At 48.9% G+C, this 20,557-nt stretch overlaps 7 protein-coding genes across 7 annotated transcripts; 3 read left to right on the top strand and 4 right to left on the bottom strand.

Annotated features, from left to right (window-relative positions):
• Positions 1-431: 431 nt before the first annotated feature.
• C7M61_004864 (uncharacterized protein) lies at positions 432-1,406 on the bottom strand (the record flags this gene model as incomplete). The annotated part of the gene is made up of 1 exon (XM_024860178.1): positions 432-1,406. The coding sequence occupies one exon, from the start codon at positions 1,404-1,406 to the stop codon at positions 432-434; it is 975 nt and encodes a 324-aa protein (XP_024711735.1).
• Positions 1,407-3,647: 2,241 nt separating this feature from the next.
• On the top strand, positions 3,648-5,351 carry C7M61_004865 (uncharacterized protein; the record flags this gene model as incomplete). The annotated part of the gene is made up of 1 exon (XM_024860179.1): positions 3,648-5,351. One exon carries the CDS (start codon positions 3,648-3,650, stop codon positions 5,349-5,351), a length of 1,704 nt encoding a protein of 567 aa, XP_024711736.1.
• Positions 5,352-6,707: 1,356 nt separating this feature from the next.
• Positions 6,708-8,250, bottom strand: C7M61_004866 (uncharacterized protein; the record flags this gene model as incomplete). The annotated part of the gene is made up of 2 exons (XM_024860180.1): positions 6,708-7,497; positions 7,529-8,250. The coding sequence occupies 2 exons, from the start codon at positions 8,248-8,250 to the stop codon at positions 6,708-6,710; spliced, it is 1,512 nt and encodes a 503-aa protein (XP_024711737.1).
• A 4,975-nt stretch (positions 8,251-13,225) lies between these two features.
• C7M61_004867 (bZIP transcription factor) lies at positions 13,226-14,183 on the bottom strand (the record flags this gene model as incomplete). Its single annotated transcript, XM_024860181.1, has 2 exons — positions 13,226-13,716; positions 14,048-14,183. 2 exons carry the CDS (start codon positions 14,181-14,183, stop codon positions 13,226-13,228), a joined length of 627 nt encoding a protein of 208 aa, XP_024711738.1.
• Positions 14,184-15,522: 1,339 nt separating this feature from the next.
• On the top strand, positions 15,523-16,740 carry C7M61_004868 (alkene reductase; the record flags this gene model as incomplete). Its single annotated transcript, XM_024860182.1, has 1 exon — positions 15,523-16,740. One exon carries the CDS (start codon positions 15,523-15,525, stop codon positions 16,738-16,740), a length of 1,218 nt encoding a protein of 405 aa, XP_024711739.1.
• A 550-nt stretch (positions 16,741-17,290) lies between these two features.
• C7M61_004869 (uncharacterized protein) lies at positions 17,291-17,875 on the bottom strand (the record flags this gene model as incomplete). Its single annotated transcript, XM_024860183.1, has 1 exon — positions 17,291-17,875. The coding sequence occupies one exon, from the start codon at positions 17,873-17,875 to the stop codon at positions 17,291-17,293; it is 585 nt and encodes a 194-aa protein (XP_024711740.1).
• Positions 17,876-19,268: 1,393 nt separating this feature from the next.
• RPS21 (40S ribosomal protein uS5) lies at positions 19,269-20,018 on the top strand (the record flags this gene model as incomplete). Its single annotated transcript, XM_024860184.1, has 1 exon — positions 19,269-20,018. The coding sequence occupies one exon, from the start codon at positions 19,269-19,271 to the stop codon at positions 20,016-20,018; it is 750 nt and encodes a 249-aa protein (XP_024711741.1).
• Positions 20,019-20,557: the final 539 nt, after the last annotated feature.

Genomic DNA, 20,557 nt, shown 5'->3' on the forward strand with positions numbered 1-20,557 from the left:
ATCACGTTGCCATTTTGGTTAAATTCCAAGCGCCAAGGGCACAAAGGCCTACGGTGGGGAAAAACAAAGAAAAGAGAAGAATGGCTCGGGCTGGCGATTGTCCGATGGGGAATGCGCAATACAAATATTTCAAGCGGCCTCATACAGCCAGGTTACATTCTGGAGAATGGGAAGGGGGTGTATCAAAGCGAGGCTAAAAAATTAGTAGGGGGTCTAAAACATCCACCTCACATAGGGGCAGATTGTCGAGGGTCTCACTCACGATGGCGCATTGTTCGATATGGTTATATTACCTACATCAATGCAGATCCCGGGACCCTGATATCCAGGTCCAGGATGGGACCTTGCACCACAGTGGTACTAGGTACAAGGCTGTAGATCGGCTTCTTGCCAATCATGAAATAAATGGTTTCTAGGTGTGATCCTTGCATCTAGACGATCACACAGTCTCTCTTCTTCTTCTGCTTCTTGTCCTTTGGCTTGGCCTTGTTTTTCGTTTGTACAGAGTAAGTCGATGCGGCATCAAACGACGAATCCATCTTGCTGAAATTGCTCTGCGCCCGCAGGTTCAATGAACTGGTGTCCGAGTCCAGTGTGTAGACGCTTTCAGTGTAAACGCCGGATTTGGAAAAGACCTGGGAATCGAGCTTTAGCGTGGGGTCCATGCCATTCTGCAACAAGGAGTTCGCCAAGTACATGTAGAGCTTGATCCACAAGACCTCGAGCTCGTGGGTGAACTTTGTGCCGAAACGCTCCTGGAAGGTCTGGATGAACGCCTCACCCATGAGCTCAAACTGCGGCGCTTCAATGCCCAAGATCCGGGAATGCGTGTTGCCTAACTTGGTAAGGTAGTCGTCAAGCACAGAAAGGTTTTCAAGGGAGCTGATGGCCAATGAAATGACGCTGGCAAAAGCGGCAGCCTGGTGGCGCAACGAAGGGAACATGAGCTCGAGCTCAGGCTCCATCAGAAGCAACGTGTGGTAGAAAGATATGCAGAACATCGACAGCGCCATCGAGGCGTAGCGATTCGAGGTGACCTGGTTCTGTTTCACTTGGATCAGGCCCTCAATGGGAAGCAGCAGCTCTGTGGTTTCGAGCTCCTCGTCCACAAGCATTTTGTTCCATGTGTAGCGTAAAAGGTTGATTTCTCTGGGTGAAAGCTGGAAAGAAACTTTGAATTTGCTTTGAACGGTTAAGTTTGAGTCAACAGACGAGTTCGTGCCGACTTTCCTGAGGCCGTACGATTCGTCGTCGTGCTTCTCATTGAGAGTGGTTCCCCCAAGAGACACATCCAGCGACATGGAGTCGACACGCAGAAGGATGTGCTTTTTCACGACATTGATGTTGCTGAGCTGGGAGAAACGGGCCGGTTTCCTCAGGTTTCTGGTGGTAGTATCTGCGATCATTGGGTGGGGGAGTGGAGGATTGTGTGGTTTATATAGCGCTTGAAGGTGCAGCAGTGTTGCCTGATTTGTGCGTCCCGTTTAAGTCGAGCGGCTGAAGCGAGGAGCTTGGGGTTTTTGGGTTTGGATGAAAAAAAAAAAAGTGGATGATCGAAAAGAAAAAAGCGGAACGGCCCGCCTTTATATCAAAAGTGGGGAGCCAGGGCTGAAGAAACCTGCGGGAGAGATCTTGCGTGGATTAGTGAAGGCGCTGTGTGCAGTCCTGCGTAGTTAGATCAAACATGCGACATCGTTGGTCGAAAGCTCCGCGGTTAACGATAAGACCAGGGCACCATTCAGGCGTGGGAAGTAAGTTTTTAGCGGGAATTTTAAAAAAAATTTGCAAAACCGTAAAAACCTTTCGTGCACGGCCCAAAAACAGCATTTTTTTCGATTGTCATGCTGGGCAGGTCGGATTTCCGCCGAGGCCATGGCCGCACGGAATGTGCCAGGCACTGTTCGACAGCAGAATGGGGATGTGCTGGAAGCATTGTGTAACACAAACAAAAAAAAAAAAAAACCAAGTCGCCAATCACAAAAAAATCCCTCCTGTGACGCCGGGACATACTCCGTCTGCAAGCATCAGCCGTTAAAGCTAAAGCTTAAATTTCGAACATTCTGCGAGGCCTTTTTCGTGAGGGCCAATTTTCAGGAGCAGCACAAAATTTCGCTTTTTTTTTCCAATTAGCCTTTTTGGGCTCCTCGCCCTTATCTGAAAAGCCGCCCTACATAAAAAATCTCCTGTCATGCCCGTGATTCATGCCGGGGGCATTTCCATTGGACACTGGCCAGTTCGTTCCTGAAACCAAAAGTCCCACAATAACGTGGGCCTTGCCCGATTTGGCAGCCTTATGGCTTTTCCAGCGCGGGAAGCTCAATGGAAAATCAGTTACAGAGAACAACGACCAAGCCACTCCAGAAAGGTCTAGTCGCGTGGGGATCCGCCTTATCGCTGAATGTGCAAGCCACGTTGAAGGAATCGTGCCCCTGAGGATGAGAAATGCATGGGGAGTGACGTGGAGGGTCTAAAACTCGGGGCGAGCCGGCAGTATAAGGCTGGGTTATGGAAAGCCTGGAGGATTTCTGGATTTTGCATTTTCGCGTGGGTTTTGAATTTTCGCCTAGAAGTGTGAAGCTACAACGGCATTGTTAGGTAGGAGAGGAGGGGAAACAGGAGGGTGGTTTCGTAGGTGAGGGATTCACATGGACGGCGTGAAGGAGAATGAAAGGTGGTTGAAGAGGATGGATAATGGGTGGATACTATGGGGGTTTGGCGTGTCGAGAATCTCTGGTTTCTGATTGGGTGCAGGTGGTATCATTTAAGGATGGTTTTGAGATCGGCAGCAATGGTTTTGGGGAGTATCCATGAGATAACAGCTTATTCAAAGTAGCTTTTTGTAAAGACAGCCCTCAGGGGATGCTGCTCGCTTTTGGAGATATTATTGGTTGGCTCAACTAACCGCCTAGTGGCCACATGGTTGGTCGTGTGATTGACAAAAAGCACTCTCATTCGGCCCCTCCACACGGCTTATCACCTCTTCATGCTGTGGCTGAAAGAAGCAAATTTTCATTTCCCCCACGAATCACAAAATTGGTTCCGGCATTCTTTACGATACCCCGGGAGGCAGAAGTACCGATGCCGCGACATTCTGGCTGCAAATATCCTGCAGGAAACCCACGCCTACCAAATGTCCAGGGCACCAAATGTCTCCCGGCCCTAAACCCACACAAGGTTCCAAAAAGGCTTCAAATTTTTAAAAATTTTTCCCTCCTGAAATGACAGCTTCCCAACTCAGCCCCCATCGCCAACTTTCGGACCGTTGTTGCTAGATGCTTGGCCGTTTGTGGAACCTTGCTGCTCTTCCTAGACTTTTTCTTAACATCAATGTCAGTCTTGGCACTTCAACTTGAAAACGATTAAGGGCACTGTGGCTGGGAAACCCACCTTTTGTAAATAGCGATTCAGCGAACAAAAACCAGAAAAAGCTGTTCCAGAATTTTCGCCGTTAAAAATGGTACATACAACAACCGCATAGATCAAGCACATCAGCCTAACCGCAACTACTGAGGAACAGTGTAACTGTGGTGGCTAACTGACGCAATCCAGCACTAATGACAAAAAGCATTCAGAAATCACGGCACGCTAATTATTGGCATCCTCTCGAGGTATAAGAACCCGCCGGGAACAATGGTTCCTCATCAGCAATGGGATTTTTCAGAAAGTACGCTGATTCAGCTAGTCCTGGAAACGAGGAGGCCAAAACCAGCGATACCTTCGTTGAAGGCAGAAGCGTTGAAAAAAGCGACTTGAAGGTCGATACAGAATCTGCTCTGGGAGAGCCTTCTGACTTGGAAGACCAGACCGAGTTTGAGGATCCCAATCCGTTTTTGGACCCCTTCATAGCCGACCATTACCGTCAAATCTACGACGAATGTGAATACGAGTGTCGTGAAGCGTTTGACCCCCATTTCACGTGGACCAAGGAGGAGGACAAGAAGGTGATGAGGAAGGTCGACAGAAGAGCCATCTTGAGTGCTTGTATCATGTTCTTTGCGTTGCAGGTCAACAGAGGCAATTTGCATGAGGCTGTGGCCGACAATCTTTTGGAAGACTTGAACATGAACACAAACGACTATAATTTGGGAAACACGCTCAACTTGTGTGCGTTTTTATGTGCTGAGCTTCCATCGCAGATCATTTCCAAGGCACTCGGACCTGACATTTTCATTCCCATCCAGATCTGCTGCTGGTGTATTGTTTCCACCTGCCAGGGTGCCTTGACGAACAAAACCGGTTTCTTGATTTGCCGTGTGTTGATTGGTCTTTTTCAGGGTGGGTTCATCCCAGACATGATTCTCTGGCTTTCGTACTTCTACAAGTCTGGCGAGTTGCCCATCAGACTCTGGGGTTTCTGGACGGCGTTGGCTGCCACACAGACCATCACGTCCGTGCTTGCCTACTTCATTCTCAGAATGAGAGGTGTAGCAGGATTGACCGGATGGCAGTGGCTTTTCATCATCGAGGGTTCCATCACCTTGCTTATTGGAATCTGGTCCTTCTACCTCATGGTGCCCTCTGTTGTGCAAACCAAAAACAAGCTTCACCCCAAAGGCTGGTTCACAGATCGTGAGGAGAAAATTGTCGTGAACAGAATCCTCAGAGACGATCCACTGAAAGGCGGCATGAACAACAGACAAGCATTGGCACTCAAGGCCATCCTCGGATCCCTCATGGACTGGAACTTGTGGCCTATTTTCATCATTGGCATTTTGGCATACATCCCCATGCTGACCGTGCAGCCATATATGGTATTGTCAATGAGGGAGTTGGGATTCAGTACTCTCGATGTCAATCTTCTTACCATCCCGCTGCATGTGCTTCAAATCATCTTCATGTTTGGCATCACCTGGCTTTCTGAGAGATTCAACGAACGAAGCCTCATGAGTCTTGCCATGCCCATAGTGACGATCCCGTTTTTAGCAGCCATGAGGTGGTGGCCTGGAACCATGGAGGATGCTTGGTTAACGTGGTTTTTCGTCACCATGGTGCTAGCGGCTCCATACATTCACGCCATGTGTGTGGCGTGGGTTTCAAGAAACTCCAATTCCATTGAAACCAGATCCATCTGTTCTGCCTTGTACAATATGTTTGTTCAGGCAGGCAACATCATTGCGTATAACATCTATCGTGAGGACGATTTGCCCAAGTACCGCCGTGGTAACCAGGAGCTTTTCGGGATCATGTGCGGCTTGATTCCTGTTTTGTTGCTTACCAAGGCGTTCTATGTGTGGAAGAACAAAAAGCGAGATGAGGTTTGGGGGGCCATGACGCCGGAGGAAAAGCAACGTTACATTGCCGACACCAGCGACAAGGGTAACAAGCGGTTGGACTTCCGCTTTGACCACTAGGTTTATTTATAGAGATAATTGAGAATCGATTGGGGGATTGTAGGGGGGAGGGCTGAGAGTCCACAAAAAGCGATGATTGAGTGAAAGCTGATGCGATCTGTGTGAATGCTGATGCGATCTGAGTGGAAGGCTGAAATTGCAAAATTTGTTCAAAATGACAAAAGTGCCGCCAGGAACATAGGCTTGATCGTTCATGACGTCAGGCTTCAGAAAACCCAATCCGTCAAGCTCCAAAACCCAATCCGTAAGCTTATTTGCTCACTCCACGTTCCTGCTTTTTGGCTCCATGTATCTAGGCGATCAGGCCATGATGGGATCCCCCACGGCGCCCCCACACCTCTCAACAGCCCACCAACACATATATTATCCCGGCTTGAAAAATATCGCCGGATATTACCCGGGTACCCCAAGTCCCGATCTGCCTTGTTGCTGGACAGCCCCCCAAATGCAATGCCAGATTGCTGGTTTGAATAAACTTTTGGCCTGCGCCTAATACACCAGAACTGCCATCAGATGAGGAAAGCTCCCGTCACTATGCAGCTCGATGTAAGTGTCGCTGCTATCTTTCTTGGTCTGTGGGACGCTTAAGCTCATCGCTAAAATCGTAAACCAGGCACAGTTATATCGTATCTGCGTCAGGGCAGAGCAACCGGCGAATTCTAGATTGGTAGCTTTGGCGTGGAAATTCAGGAACCGGCTTTTGAATTCAGCACGGAAGATCCCGAAGATCCCACACGGCTAAAGGATGCCGTGGTATCCTCGGATGTGGGTGACAGGTGAATGATCTGGATCGGAGCCATGGAAAGGTGAAATAGATGAAGATGAAAAAGATAGAAAATGGTTGGCTCTGCGGCTTCCAGGGAAGGCTGGTGAAGCCAGTAGTGAGGATTGCAATAGCCTGCTCACCACTTTACAGCTTTTCCAGACTTCTCCAGGACGCACATGCCGAGGCTTTGCATTCCTCATGAAGTCAGGCGAACCCTTCAAGTGGGCCTGCCGAATTGGGGAATGTGTCCTTTTGTTTGTCCCGGGCCCAAGCCTCAGATTCGGGTTTCGCTAAAGTTTGCAGCCTCTGGTGTCGATCGCAGATCTGCGGAAAGCGCAAACGGACGATCCCACGCTGTATTTTTAAGCTTTATTTTTTAGATGCTCATTCCTTCGGCACAGCGATTTCCCTCCTCGTTTGCACGCTGATCCTGTTTAGGCCGTGCACTGGCGTGTCTACATGTCGGCAGAAGCCGGCTCGTAAAACCATATTATTCGTATGGAAGCAGGTTTTTTGTTTGGTGACCTGCTGGGATTTGCTATTCTCTGTGTGCTTGGGAAGGTATTAAGCCGCTGGCTTGGGGGTGAATCTCAGACATCCTCTTCGTCGTCGTCATTCTCGTCCTCGTCACCCACAAACTTGTCTCTTTGCTCTGTCGTCATTTCAGCATAGTAGCACTGCAACGCTCTGTTCAACGCCGGCACTAGCCTGTCCCAGCTCAAAATCCTAAAGCCTTTGTCAAACCCACGCGGCTTGCGCACACCGTAGGCCATGATCAACCGTGCAAACTCGGCCTTGTGGCCCTCGGGACACACCTTGGTTTTCAGGTGGTACAGCGGCTTCAGCCAGAAGGTCAACAAGTTCAGCCGGATACGCCCGCGTTCCCGGCGGCGAAGCTTCAGCTCCATCAACTTCGACTGGATGAGTGTTTCTACAATGGCCACCACTTCCACCGACGTGATGTAGAAGTTGGGGCCCGGGTTGTTTTCGTCGCTGGCCTTGTCCCACGCCAAGCACGACACCTCAATCACGTCGGCGTCCGGAGGCGGTGGTTCTGTCTTTGGGTGGTCGTTGGCGCAGCCGATTATGGAGAAGTCTGCAAAGATACGGTGGCCCTGCTGCCTTCGTTCGATACGCACAATGCGCCGGCGATCAAGCACTTCTCCCTGTGACCACGGCGAGTGGCAGACCTGCTCAATCAGGGTTCCGCCAACCTCGAGCTTCACCTGGACGTGATGACGGTCCAGAAGTTTTTCCGGCGGAGGATGTGCTGTGCAGCCACCGGTGGCCACGCCTCGCACAATCGGGCAGTGGTCAGGGTGAGGAGTGTAGAAATGAGGAGCCTGGGGCAGCGTAGGGCTGATGCCGCCGACACCAGGACTTTCAAGCATCTTTTTTCGGACTGGCAGACGAGTCGACCGAGGTGGCCAGGCTGAGCAGGTCTAGCAGGTCCATGGACAAGAGCGTGGCCTGGGAGTCTCTCGAGGAGCTCTTGGAGCCTTGCAGAGGTCTTTTTGGACGGGAGCGGGAATTGCGTTTCCGGGCCGGTTTCTGGAGAGGTTCCGCCGCTGGCGGGTGGCCCATCACAAGGTGCTGCGGTGGAGGTGGAGGAGCAACAGGGTGAGGAAACGGCGGTTGCGCCATGGGCATGGGAGGGAAGTCAGCGTTGTGGGGCATGGGAGGAGGAGGAATCGGGCCGCCGATGGGGGAGTCCTGGTTCGGGAAGAGCCCCGTCATTAGAAGACGGAGGTCGGGGCCTTCCTCCGGGAAGTAGTCCTGCTGCAACCGGGAGTCTCTTTCGGCGGGTCTTTCGAGAACGGGTCTTTCTGGGAACCTATCCGCCAAGTCGGTGGGGAAGCCCTGGCTGAACAGGGGAGCTGGCATGGCGGGCTGGTGGGGCTGGTACGGTTCGAACGGCGGTCTGGTGTCATTGTACTCAGAGTATGGGAATTCGTATCCTGGAACAGACCCTAGGAGGTCAGGGTCCTCGGGTAGTCCCTGCTGCTGAGCCGTGGAGGGTCTCAGAAACATGCTCTGTTGTTGCTGGGGCGACATATGGCCCTCGGGAACCTCAAAGTGATGATGGAACTGGAAGTTAGCCATTTCTGGAGGGCGAAGGGCGTAATTGTTCATGGAGTGAGTGTCCTTAGAGGACAGGGGGTGTTGGGGCTCCGGGCCAGGGGTGGATATGGTGGAGGCGGGATTGTTGATGATGGGCAGAAGGTGGGGGGGACGTTGATGTTGTAAGATCTGCTTAGTAGTGAGGAGACCTGGGGAGGAAGAATTCTAAAAGAGACAAAATCAAATAAACAAAGGGTCCTGGGGATGGGGCGAATATATAGGCATGGAAGCGGGCTGGAAAGGGAGAGACAGCACATACATGTCTTGTCTTTCTGGGAGCCTGGGATGCTGGAGGCTGCAGCAGGTGCGTGAGGTCCGGTGTACTAGCCGATAATATATGGCGATGCAGCGGTGGCTCTGGGGTAGCCATGCGCACGGGAGGTGCTGACGGATGCATGCCGTGCAGCACGAGACGCACAGCTCGCGGCGACTTGTGCTGCACTGTCTGCACTGTACCGCCTGTGTGCACACCGGCCGGCACCGCTCAATGGATTCCGAGCAGCGGCATACAATCGCAGTTTTTTTAGAATTCGAGAACAATCGACCTCGCCTCTATTGTTAGGCACGTTCTTGCAGAACGCCGTCATATAATCCTCCTGCCTGAGCCCTTCGGCGTTAGGAACGTACCCGAGGAAGCCTCTCCGCGTTGCGCTCTGGCTAAAAAATATTTCTGTCTACCCTCGGCAATACTGACCCACCGCCGCCGGGTCCCTACTTTCGCTGCAACGAAGCAAAATTCGTCAGGCTCCCTGTTGCGATTCTGCAGACAAGCGCTTTTTTTCGCCGGGTCTTCTTGTCGCGGTAAATAGCCTAGCCTGCACACAAGCGCACACACACACACCCATCCCACACCAGCACTTCTCAAAAACACCCGCAATACAGAAAACCGTAAATGGCGGCTGATTCAGCAACCGTACAGACGAACAGTGGCTGATAAAAGTGTTTTACACTACCAGCATGTAAATGACGTCGTGGACCGTTTTCGGCAGGAGCTGTGGCAAATGCAACCCGGCCAGGGGCGCGCCTCGCCTACAAACAACACATGCTCCGGAATGGTCACAGACTTCACCGAGTAAAAAGCCTCACCACAAAGAACTCATCGGATTTATCATCCCAGCAGCCCTTTGTACTAACGGCATTTATGGGAAGGTTGCATGACCCGAGGGACGAATACTACATCATTCGATTTGCATCATCTTTTCGCAGCAGTCCTACTGGCGAAGTAGCCTGATTTCGCAAGCTTAGCAAACTGGTATTTGTATTTTTTTTAGTATGAATTAGTCAAAATAAAGGAGCTTTCTTTTACCCCCTACCACCAGGTTGCTCCTTCTCCACAAGTTGCTGGAAGGCTTGGGGCAATTGCATGGAATGCAGCGTGTGTTATAGTACCGCTGGCGAAGAACGCACGAACGAAGCGAATTTCGCTTTTGCTTGGCCAATAAGAACTCTTTTCTTTTTCCCATGGCTCCTCGAAAAAGTAACCTGCTCAAGTGTGTCTGAGAGCTTCTGTGTGTCTTGGTTTCGAAGCGCTAGATTACAGAAGATGGTGGATTTTTGAGACACACCGTTTGAAACATTTTTCGGGAGATTATGCTTCCGTGGTGACGTCGCCGGGACCAACGTGGATGTGGCTAATTTTCCAGGGGCAGAGTTTGTAGTACTCTTTTCTCGTGATGGTAGCGTGAGCTTTGTGTAATCCCCCGTAAATCAGCGTTCTTATCGTAAATGCTGAGCGGTTTTGCGCTATGAAGCAAGGCCCAAAGATAACGAATTCTCCACGAGACCGCAACAATGGATCGGATTTATCATAAAGCGTCCTCCACATTTGGATATCCTACTTTGACGGGTGTTTCGGAGTGTTTGATGCCTCTATACCCTAAGAGCAATCTCTGTGATGGCATGCGAGACGGGAATACCATGCCTTACGCAAAGCAGGATTACTCTTTTTTTTCTTTACCTTGGGACCTGCTTGCAAGAATTGCTGGATCTTGCAGTAACGGTTAATTTGCTGTCTCTCGTTTCTAAGCTAGGTGGAGGTGCTTCCCGATTTGCTAGGTGGAGAGGAGAGACATTTAGACGAGGCAGGCGAACTTAAGCCTCCTGGTGGCAGCTGGAAGGGTAATTTAATAAAAACGTGAAAATATCAATATTATCGTCGCTTGCAAACAAGGGTCCATTTCGCTTTATTGCAATAATGCCGAAATCCTCATTTGGGATCATGCTTTTGTACGCTTTTCCAACTCCTCAATCTTCTGCATCGGCTATCGGCCCCATGCCCGTGATATCTCCGTTGGTCAGCTTTGTGTAAGCAACATTCAACACTTTTAGCCCTATCTAGTCACATTCTATTTCGTGCACAAGCCACTCGTATGGAGAAGAATGCTGGACCACCAAGGATCCCTAACACCGAAGCACCCACGTTTCCTTAAGTGCTATCCACACTTTTGGATCTCACTATTACACATTTAATTAGTCATTCTCCAAGTATGACTACCCCAGTGGCCTGCCGATCTGGGCCGGGATTGCGCCACATCACCCATGCTTATCTTATCGGGTAAGTGCAACTCTGTATTGTCTGGGAGTTAGTGATAGGACATAAGACGACAGAGGGGTTATCGGATTTAGGAACATGGCTTCGATCGATCTTGCCGGGCGCCTGTGACAGCGAAGGTCTGGGATCTGCACTGTGCTTGGCAGCGAAAAAAAGAAAGAAATGCAAAGTTTTCAACTACCCTACATTTGAAGCAAACACGACCTCGTCTATCAGCCATGTCCATGACAGCATCGGTGCTGCTTCTAAGGGTACAGGTGTGGCGGTGACTCTGGCCAAGCAGCGAGCTCCCAGTTGTGCTGGCGGCTCTGCAGCACCGCGCATTGCATCGCGCCAGATCTGCCCGGCATGCTTTAGCGCCGCAGATATTTTTTTTTGTTTCTCTTCCTCCCACTCCATGCAACGTGATACACCGCTCCTAGTGCATTGCGCTTTGTTTCCCCGGCAACACCTCAAACAATCCCCTGGTACCCCCTTCCTGACGATCTGCTCAAACTATAAAAACAGGAGACCCGCCCGCTTTTTTCTAAAATCCACAGAAGAAACTCCCGTGTTCTTTTCCCGCTCCTCTTGCGCCCATTTCGTAAACCTCTGTCCTGCCCGCGCCGCCTCCACCCTTGGGCCCTCGAACCTGCCTGTCTGACCAAAAATACTGTCCGCGTCTATGAGCCGATGCACCGGTTGGGGGCCCGAATGCTTAGAAATTCCCGGTTTGGGTTAAGCGACCCTGCTCAACCACTCTCACAAGCACCTCGAGGCAAAGGGTCTCGAGGGTCTGGGGCGCCTTGAACCCGCCTCAGAGTGCCGCTTCCAGTGGTGTACCTTGATGCCGCTTTCCTCACTTTTTACACCATCTGCGCTGCCCTTATCTGAATGATCGGGGGAGGCTAATCGTTCGCTTCGGTGCCGCAGCTGCAAATCTTTCTTCCGTCTAGCAGCCGGGACGCCGTGGCTCAGAAAGGCTAATTTTCTTTTGCCTTTGCCATGCGACGGAGCCAGACTCTCGTGAGAAATCACCAGCCCACAAGTGCGCTACAGCTCCCTTCATCCGGCAATTTCATGTGGTCCTCCTCGGGCCCACCTTCCACTAAGGCTGTCTGCGGGATCGCCTTCTGCTGCACCACTAGGGTTTTCTCCCTACATACTCTCCTCAGCATCAACTGCTCGTGGGCCCACTTTTGCGTCTTCCCCCCTGCTTTCCCTCCGCTGCGGGCTCATGCTGTTCCAGATACACATCTTCGAGATCGGGCCCTGGTGCGCAAAATGCCCCTCAAGGGTCAAGCAGCCCCTGGTCATGTAGTATGATCGCGTGCATTGACAAGGCAATTGACAATTTGACAAACGCACTTCGTTGACGAGAACAATGCGTGGAATGCTGGCGTGGAGGCCTGTAGAGAAATCTCGGACTTGTCCTTGGCACGGCTCCGAATGTCGTGATTTTGGGGCGTTTTTGGTCAGAATGACGCTTTTCGGTGGTTTACTTTGGTATGGAGTGACAGGGGTGAAAGTTGGTTGCTTTCACGCCAAAAAGCTACCAACAAATTAACCCCACAGTCTGACACTCTAAAGATTAGCGGGCTCCAGATCCCCTGCCATATGGTGCATGAGCCTAGTTTTCTTTCCGTCTCCGACCACATCTGTGGATGAGCAGAAAAAATAATTACGCTGAAGAATCTTACTTTGGTACCTCTTACGGTTGAACAATGTCGATCGAAGAGTTGCCACAGTGCGTACGGCGATTCCAAAAAGAAGTTGCCGACAGAGACTTGAAATTCATGGACTTCAATCACCCTGCTGGTCCTTGCCTGTTGAGGTTTGCTGACATCGAGACTTTCTTGACGTTTACAGCACAGCCGATACTCATGGGTTAGTGGTGATGAAGAAGAAAAAAAATTAATCAAATTTTGGCAATTTTCCAATTATAACAATATGACTTGAAAGCGGATAGACTATTTGCTCCACAGCCAAACACACATGGAAAAGACCTTCAGCTGTCTTGTCATCAAACAATATCACCGTCGGAAACCCGACTTGTCGTTCGTCGCAGGACACTGCTGACACAGTTTGTGCTCTAATTTCTATCGTTTCATTTCCTTCGATCATTAAGAGAAAAGCAGAATGGAAGATTTGCAAATGGATAATTGTGTGATTTAATAATCGGCAAAACCAAAGGCAGATCTGTGTCAACATTTCATCTATTATTAACGGTACAGTGAATTAGGGAGGCTAAAATCAGCGATGCTTCCAATGACAAAACCCATTTGAGGAAACAGGCTAACTTCAACTCTCATTCGCTTCTCTGCTATTTCAAGCGGCCCGTGCTTGAGAGGAAATTATCCAAGTTCAAGTGCATCTTTCAGCGGTCCTATACAGCTCAGTACTACTACACTCTTACAACTCTACAAGACTTGAAAGGTAAAGTATCATATATTGAAGCTACAGTTTCTTGCACAACTTGTCGACTTCTTCCTTCCAGCGCTTAGATTCCATTTTCCACCACATTGCTTCGAGTTTGGCTTTGTTGAGCTCCTCTTCCATCTGCTTGATGCGAGAGTCGAGAACCTCAACATCCTTCCTCTGACGCTCCCGGTACCTACGTGCCGCTAGCGTATTCCTCATACGTTTGTCGGACTTTGGCACCTGGTCAGGTTTCAACTCGAGAGGACGATGTTTCCGTTTACTTAGTCTTTTCCGAACTTTATCGATGTCGTCATTGGAGACAGGCATCCTGGGTTCGGGCTTCGACTTGGCGAAGTAATCCTTGGATTCATCGACCCACCGTAATTGTGGGGGTGTACTGTTCTCGGAGGAAGAAAACTCCTGTGGTGTTTCGAAATCTAGGCCCTTGGAGGCCGAAAGAAGCGTGTCAAGCTGAGCAAGATCTGAGCTGGAACTTGAGAAATCCGTAAATTCATCAAACGGAACGTCTTGAAAATCGCAGGTATAACTCGAATATTCGCTCAAGCCATCACTCCACGATAAAGTTCCTTGTTGGGGTGTATGCAACGATTGCTGATCCCATCTTGTTTCGCTTATCTAAACACTTACGTCGGTTGAGGTTTAAACCGACGTTCCTATACTATCCTGAAAGCCAACTGATACCTGACTTTCCAAGGGGGTGTGTGTAGTGAGGGAAAAATCAAAGGGAGCGCCGCCCCTTATATAAGGCAGATAATCCCAATGCGGAAAATGAGTAATTCTACTGATTGAGATACGCCACACCAGGGCTCCTGGTACAGGTTATCTGGACTCAGATACATTGGATGTTATCATTGCGAGATCTAGCGATGTCATGCTCTTCCAAATTGGGCTCATCATAGTCCTGATGGGACAAGGGAGATTTGGCTGTTAATTTATAGAACCTTTTTTTGCGTAGATATGGAATCATCATCATCTTGATGGTGCTGTTCTCAATCTGAGCACCGATTACTCATAATGATGGATTGGGAAAATGAGGGAAGGTTAGTTGGCTTGCGCCACGGGGCTCAAACGGTGAAGCAGCTTTGATTGGTTGGTTTGGGGGAACGGCGTCTTTCGAGAGGGGTTTATTGTTCAGCGGCAATATTTGTGGTTTTCGCCACTATTTGTTCTTTAGTCCGTTCTGGATTGTTGAGGCAATTGGGAAAGAGAAAAATAAGAAAAAGGAAGGATGCATAAGCTTGGAAAGCTAGAGGTCTTCTTCAGCGCCTTTCCTGGCTTTGGCCTTTGCCTCGTGAATATCAGATAAGAAGCAGCCTGTGGGATATTACCTAATTTGACACTTGAAAGACCGAAATAATGTCCAGGCTGCACGAGTTCATCTAGTGTTGATCTTCTGATTTGGTGAATTAGCAATGGGCCTCCTTTCATCTCATTGCAATGCAGAGAAGGTCTCTGTTGGCATAACTTAGCCTGGTGGAGGTTGTTCCATTTGCAGTCAAAAATCAAATACCCTTAAACGTTTTTCTTTGCTTCCTCCTGATCAGTCACTGCCATTGCAACAGACGATTTTTTAAACAAGTGGAATGCTCTCTAACTTTACGATTCAGCCAGTGCACTCAAAAGTTGTCAACGATAAAGGCTATAGATGTACGGATCGGATTTACAGCGTTGCCAAAATGCGGTAGTAGCTGTTTGGGAGGGCTACAAAACAGTGATATTATTGTTCTCTATTATTCAAAGAACTGTGAGTGCCTTATCAATCCACCTTACATTCGCAGACCCCCACTAACAATAGACCCATTGTGGTGGAATTGAGGTTTCAAAACTTGTCACCAAATCTCTCCATTCCTCGAATTATCACTGACTAGCGCCATCTACTTAGATTATCATACATGCACGATCTTGCTCGTCTAAGCAGACGAGGTGGATCGGTTTGTCAGATAATCGGCAGCATTACCCTTTTGGGACGCACCTCCGAGAGAAACGCACCTCGCATATGCAACAGAAGCGATCACCACTATCGAATCTGAAATCTTCAAGGCATTCAAGGGAAGAAACCGAGTAATATTTTGATAAAAATGACCCGATTTTCACAGGAAAATTAAATTTGAGCTCAAGATTCATATATCAATTGCATTACGTTCCATCATTGCGCGGTACTGAAACAGCTACCATCATGGCCGCAATCCTGGAAAGCCTTGCATAAGCTGGAATACTCTGACTAAGCGTCGACTTGCCTTGAAAAGTATAAAAAGCCAGGGATTTCTCAACTTCAAAAGGTATCACCACAAACAGAAAAACCAAGAACAGAAATGCCTAAACCAGTCGAGATTACCCCATTGAAGAACACCAAGGTCTTTGAGCCTATCAAGGTTGGAAAGAACGAGTTGCAGACCAGAATCATCTTCACTCCCTCCACCAGATACAGAGCTCTTGACGACCATACTCCCTCTGATCTTCAGCTTGAGTACTACGACGACAGGTCCAAGTATCCAGGAACCTTGATCACCACTGAAGGTGTTCTTGCTACTGAAAAGACAGGCAGCTTGCCCAGAGCTCCAGGAATTTTCAACGAGAAGCACATCAAGGAGTGGAAGAAGATCACCGACAAGATCCACGAAAACAAGTCTTTTGTGACCATCCAACTCTGGGCTTTGGGCCGTGTGGCCGATCCTGCTCAGAACAAGAAGGAGGGTCAGAAGTTGAAGGGTGTTTCTGCTGTTTATCCCGACGAAGGCGTGGAAAAGGCTGCTAAGGAGGCTGGCAACGAGTTGGAGGCTTACACCACCGAGGAGCTTGACCAATTGGTTGAGGAGATTGCAGAATCTGCCAAACGTTCTGTTGAAGCTGGCTTTGACTATGTTGAGCTCCACGGAGCCACTGGCTACCTTTTCCACCAGTTCTTTGAAGTTTCGTCAAACAAGAGAACCGACAAGTACGGTGGATCCATTGAAAACAGATCTCGCTTCAACTTGGCTGTTATTGACCGTATCACCGAGGCGATTGGTTCCGATAGACTCGCTATCAGACTTTCTCCTTGGCTCAGATACAATGGAATGCAGTCTAACGATGATGAAGTCCACCCTGTGGCCACCTACGGCTACTTCTTGAGTGAGTTGCAAAAAAGAGCCGAAGCTGGAAAACCATTGGCCTACATTTCCGTCATCGAGCCTAGAGTCCCCGAAATGCTGGCTGGTGAAGACTCCTTTGCAAGCAACGAGTTCATCAAGACCGTCTGGCGAGGCAACCTTCTTAGAAGCGGTAACTACACCTACGATGTTCCTGACTTCAAGGATCTCTTGCACGATCTTGAGCACGGCCGTACCTTGGGTGGATTCTCCAGATACTTCATTGCCAATCCTGATTTGATTTTCAGATTGCGTGACGGAAAGGCCTTGACCAAGTATGACAGAGACACCTTCTACACCAATCAGAACTGGGGATACAACACATACCTCAGAGCTGATGAAAAGAAGGATATCGACGAGGAGGCTGAAAAGGCCCACGAGGCCGCTCCCATTTCCGAGTAGATCGGTATTTTTTAGATTGATTTAGAAGATTGTTTTGAATGTGATGTTCTTGATAAGCTGTCATGTAGATTAGTTGGGTGTTTCACTAGGATAAACAGGTTCATTCGAGAGTAATCATTTAAGCACCTTGATGGTCAATTTCGTCATGTGTTTTATAAAACAAATTGTCGAAATCGTTGAAGTTCGGGCTATCAACATTGTATTCATAACGTAGAACGGGCAATGGCTGAATTGCAATGTCAATTGCTCTGTGAGACTGGGTTACCTTGATTCATTTCCCGTTATGGATTAGAATGGTCAATTGGCCTTATATTACCATAACATCCCTAATTTGTTATTATTCTCTTCCTCATAGACCATGCATTGGCTTAATCGATATTTTTCTCGATCTTGCTCCCTCCACATTCAGAGAACATGGGTCATACTCTATTACACCCGTACTCAACCGCCAAAACTACTCAATTGAGAAAACCGTAACCTGATCATTCACCTCTCCAATCACCTACTACCGCTTGAATCGCTTATCGGATGTTCTTTATTGAATATATGTTTAGTTCTTCTTGTACTTAGGGTACAACTGCGAGAAGAGCACACCGTCGGCAAGGACAAGACCGGTGATCACGGCAGCGTGAATGCCCACCACGTACTTGTTGTCCGATCTGATTCTGGCACGCTCAGAGTACACAAACCAGCCGGCAGTGGCACCACCCAAAATGACAGCAATCTGGCCCAACACAACAGGGTTCTGAAGCTCGTTGCCGGCAGCAGCCACGGTGTCCTTGTTGACGTAGGAGCCCACGAAGCTGGCAGCAGCCTGGTACTTCTCCTTGACGAACTTGGTGGCCTGCTCAATGTATGGTCTTGACTCCTTCTCCAACTCCTTGAGGTCCTTCTTGACATTGTCGGTGGCAGCCTTGCCCTTCTTGATGGCGTCCTCGGTGGCCTTGGAAGCGTCTTTCTTGATCTTGTCGGCTTCTTTCGAGGCCTTCTTCAGGGCCTCGTTGGCGTCCTTCTTGACCTTGTCGGCCCCCTGAGAAGCCTCCTTCTTAACGTCATTTGGGGTCAGATTCAATGGGTCCTCGACGACTTTGGATCCGGTGGGTCCTTGGGATGAGGCAGCTTCAGCGTAGGACATTTTTGATTTTCGATGGTTTGGTTAAAAGTGGGAATCGCTCGGGTTTTATTTAAGGTGAGGCAGCAAGGAACCCCCGGATGGTTTGCTGTCCTGCAGGGGCCCTCCATCACGCGAGGCTGGCGCACACTTTATGCCCAATTGCACGGTGTTGAAGGGAGGTAGAGATTTGGTAATTTGACGATCTGAACATCTTTCTACGGCCAATTTGGTGGCGGTATCCATTTTTGCTGAATTCTGGCAATTTTACGTTTTGGTCACGTGCTTTCCACGTGCATGTCACGTGCCGCACCTAAACAGCTGTGGTGCGGCCTAAATGCCCTTGCGGCCGCGTCAAGGGCCTCGGCCATGTGAGAGAATGGGCACGTGACATCTTCGGAGCAGACCGGACGCACAAGACGTAGACACGGCTGACAGTGGGTGTTAGTCGAAGAAAATATGACTATCTATAAAAGCGAAAATGATGAAGAATTTGAAGAAAATAAGTAAAAATCGAATTATTCCTGCTTTGATTGGCTCAGCGTAAATCGTAGGCTTGTGGGGTACGTGATCTGTGGCCTTAGGTGCTGCAGGCTTTCAAGTGTGGCGCCACCTATTCATGATATTATTGCAGAACCTTCTTTGTGTTAGAAAACTCGAAAATATCAACCAAGACAGAAATGGTCTGCAGTGGGACGAAGCCAACTTTTAACAGAATTACTGGAACTTTACAAAAACAGCAACTATCAGAGTGATGTCATCAAGCCGCACTGTGGTTATGACACTTGGAAAGCGTGTCTCTTCACCATCATCTGGTCATTGAAGATCGAGTGGGATATGCAAAACGTGAGCTTCGCTGCAGCTTACAATAATCGTACGAGCGGTACAGAAAAGCTGGTGGGACTTGCGTTTTCCATTACTCTCGCTTATGCATTCTGTCATGCACTGTGGGACAGACGATGCAACTCCGAAGATGGAAGGGTCAGTTAGTTGGGAACCGTGGATTGGATTTGATATGTAGCTGATGGTGAATCGGTGTTGATTAAAAGTTGGCCTCAATTGGAAATATGTTTCAGAAAGTGCCGGTCAGTATGACGAAGGAGTGTTGTTGCCAATCTATGAAATCGGCGTGTCCGTGGAAGACAAGCCAAAGTCCACTTCTCTAGCCATTCAGTAAATTGGCCATTTGGTAAAACTACCGGTTCTGGAGCAGACTACCTTTGTGGTGGTTTTAGGGCTCAAACCCTGGGGGCGAGTGTGCGCACGTGACTATGTCACCCGCGAGGTCTCACGTGACGCACAAACGGTACCGCACATCAAAATTTCCAACCCCGAAAAACTTTTCTCTTCACGTTTATCGATCGAAAACCACCACCCCCGGCTTTCCACGTACATTCCGATAGACCCACATTCAAAAATGTCTGCTCCAGAAGCCCCAAAGAGATCCTTCGGTAGAAGAGGCGGCAAAGGCCCAAGAAGAGGTAGAAGAGATGAGGAGAAGGGATGGACCCCAGTCACCAAGCTCGGTAGATTGGTCCAGGCCGGTAAGATCACCTCCGTCGAGGAGATCTACCTCCACTCTCTCCCAGTCAAGGAGTACCAGATCATCGACCAGTTGCTCCCAGAGTTGAAGGACGAGGTTATGAAGATCAGATCTGTCCAGAAGCAGACCAGAGCCGGTCAGAGAACCAGAATGAAGGCTGTTGTCATCATTGGTGACTCCAACGGTCACGTTGGTTTGGGTATCAAGACCGCCAAGGAGGTTGCCTCTGCCATCAAGGCCGCCATCATCATTGCCAAGTTGTCCATCATCCCAATCAGAAGAGGTTACTGGGGTTCCAACTTGGGTTCTCCTCACTCTTTGCCATGTAAGGTCACTGGTAAGTGTGGTTCCGTTTTGGTGAGATTGATCCCAGCCCCAAGAGGTAAGGGTATCATTGCTTCTCCTGTTGTCAAGAAGTTGATGCAGTTGGCTGGTGTTGAGGATGTCTACACCTCTTCTTCTGGTTCCACCAGAACCACCGAGAACACCTTGAAGGCTGCCTTCATTGCCATCGGTAACACCTACGGTTTCTTGACCCCTAACTTGTGGGAGGTCCAGCCTTTGGCTAAGTCTCCTTTGGATGTCTACTCCGAGGAGGCCAAGGCCGGTAAGAGAAGATACTAAGCGGACGGTCGTTTGTTAATAGTTAATCCTTACTTCTATGGGTATTGTAGATTGTCAGAGAAGTAGAAGTGATCGTTTGAAAGGTAGAAGTGATCATTTAAATTATAGAATTGAAAAGCGGAATGATCTTAGTGAGGTGCTATCTTGGTTCCAGTCACCTCTACATGGTATAACCAAGATTAGTGAAATGGCTACAGAGTTTACAATGTCGTCATGTCTTGAAAGACAGTATGTATTGAATAATGAACAAGAGGGGATAGGCAGGGTTATAGTATGTTTTGACGTGAACTATCAACTGGTAATCTTTTGCAGCCGTTCCAGAAAAAGCCTATCAATCATGTGGACTACTTTGCCCTCTACTGGGTGCTAACGTCCTGGTCTACCTTGATTAAAAACTAATAACGCCTGTCGTCAGCACATACGGGACTCCCTGTCCCTCCTATGGTCCCCTGGACCGCTCTATAACCGAATTACTTTTTGCTTTTGTTTTTGCTTTTGCTTTTTTTTTTTTGTTTTTTTTTTTTTTTTTTTTTTTTTTT

The sequence above is a fragment of the Candidozyma pseudohaemuli genome (genome assembly GCF_003013735.1).
Source record: "Candidozyma pseudohaemuli strain B12108 chromosome Unknown scaffold00018, whole genome shotgun sequence".
In the NCBI taxonomy this organism is placed as follows: domain Eukaryota; kingdom Fungi; phylum Ascomycota; class Pichiomycetes; order Serinales; family Metschnikowiaceae; genus Candidozyma; species Candidozyma pseudohaemuli.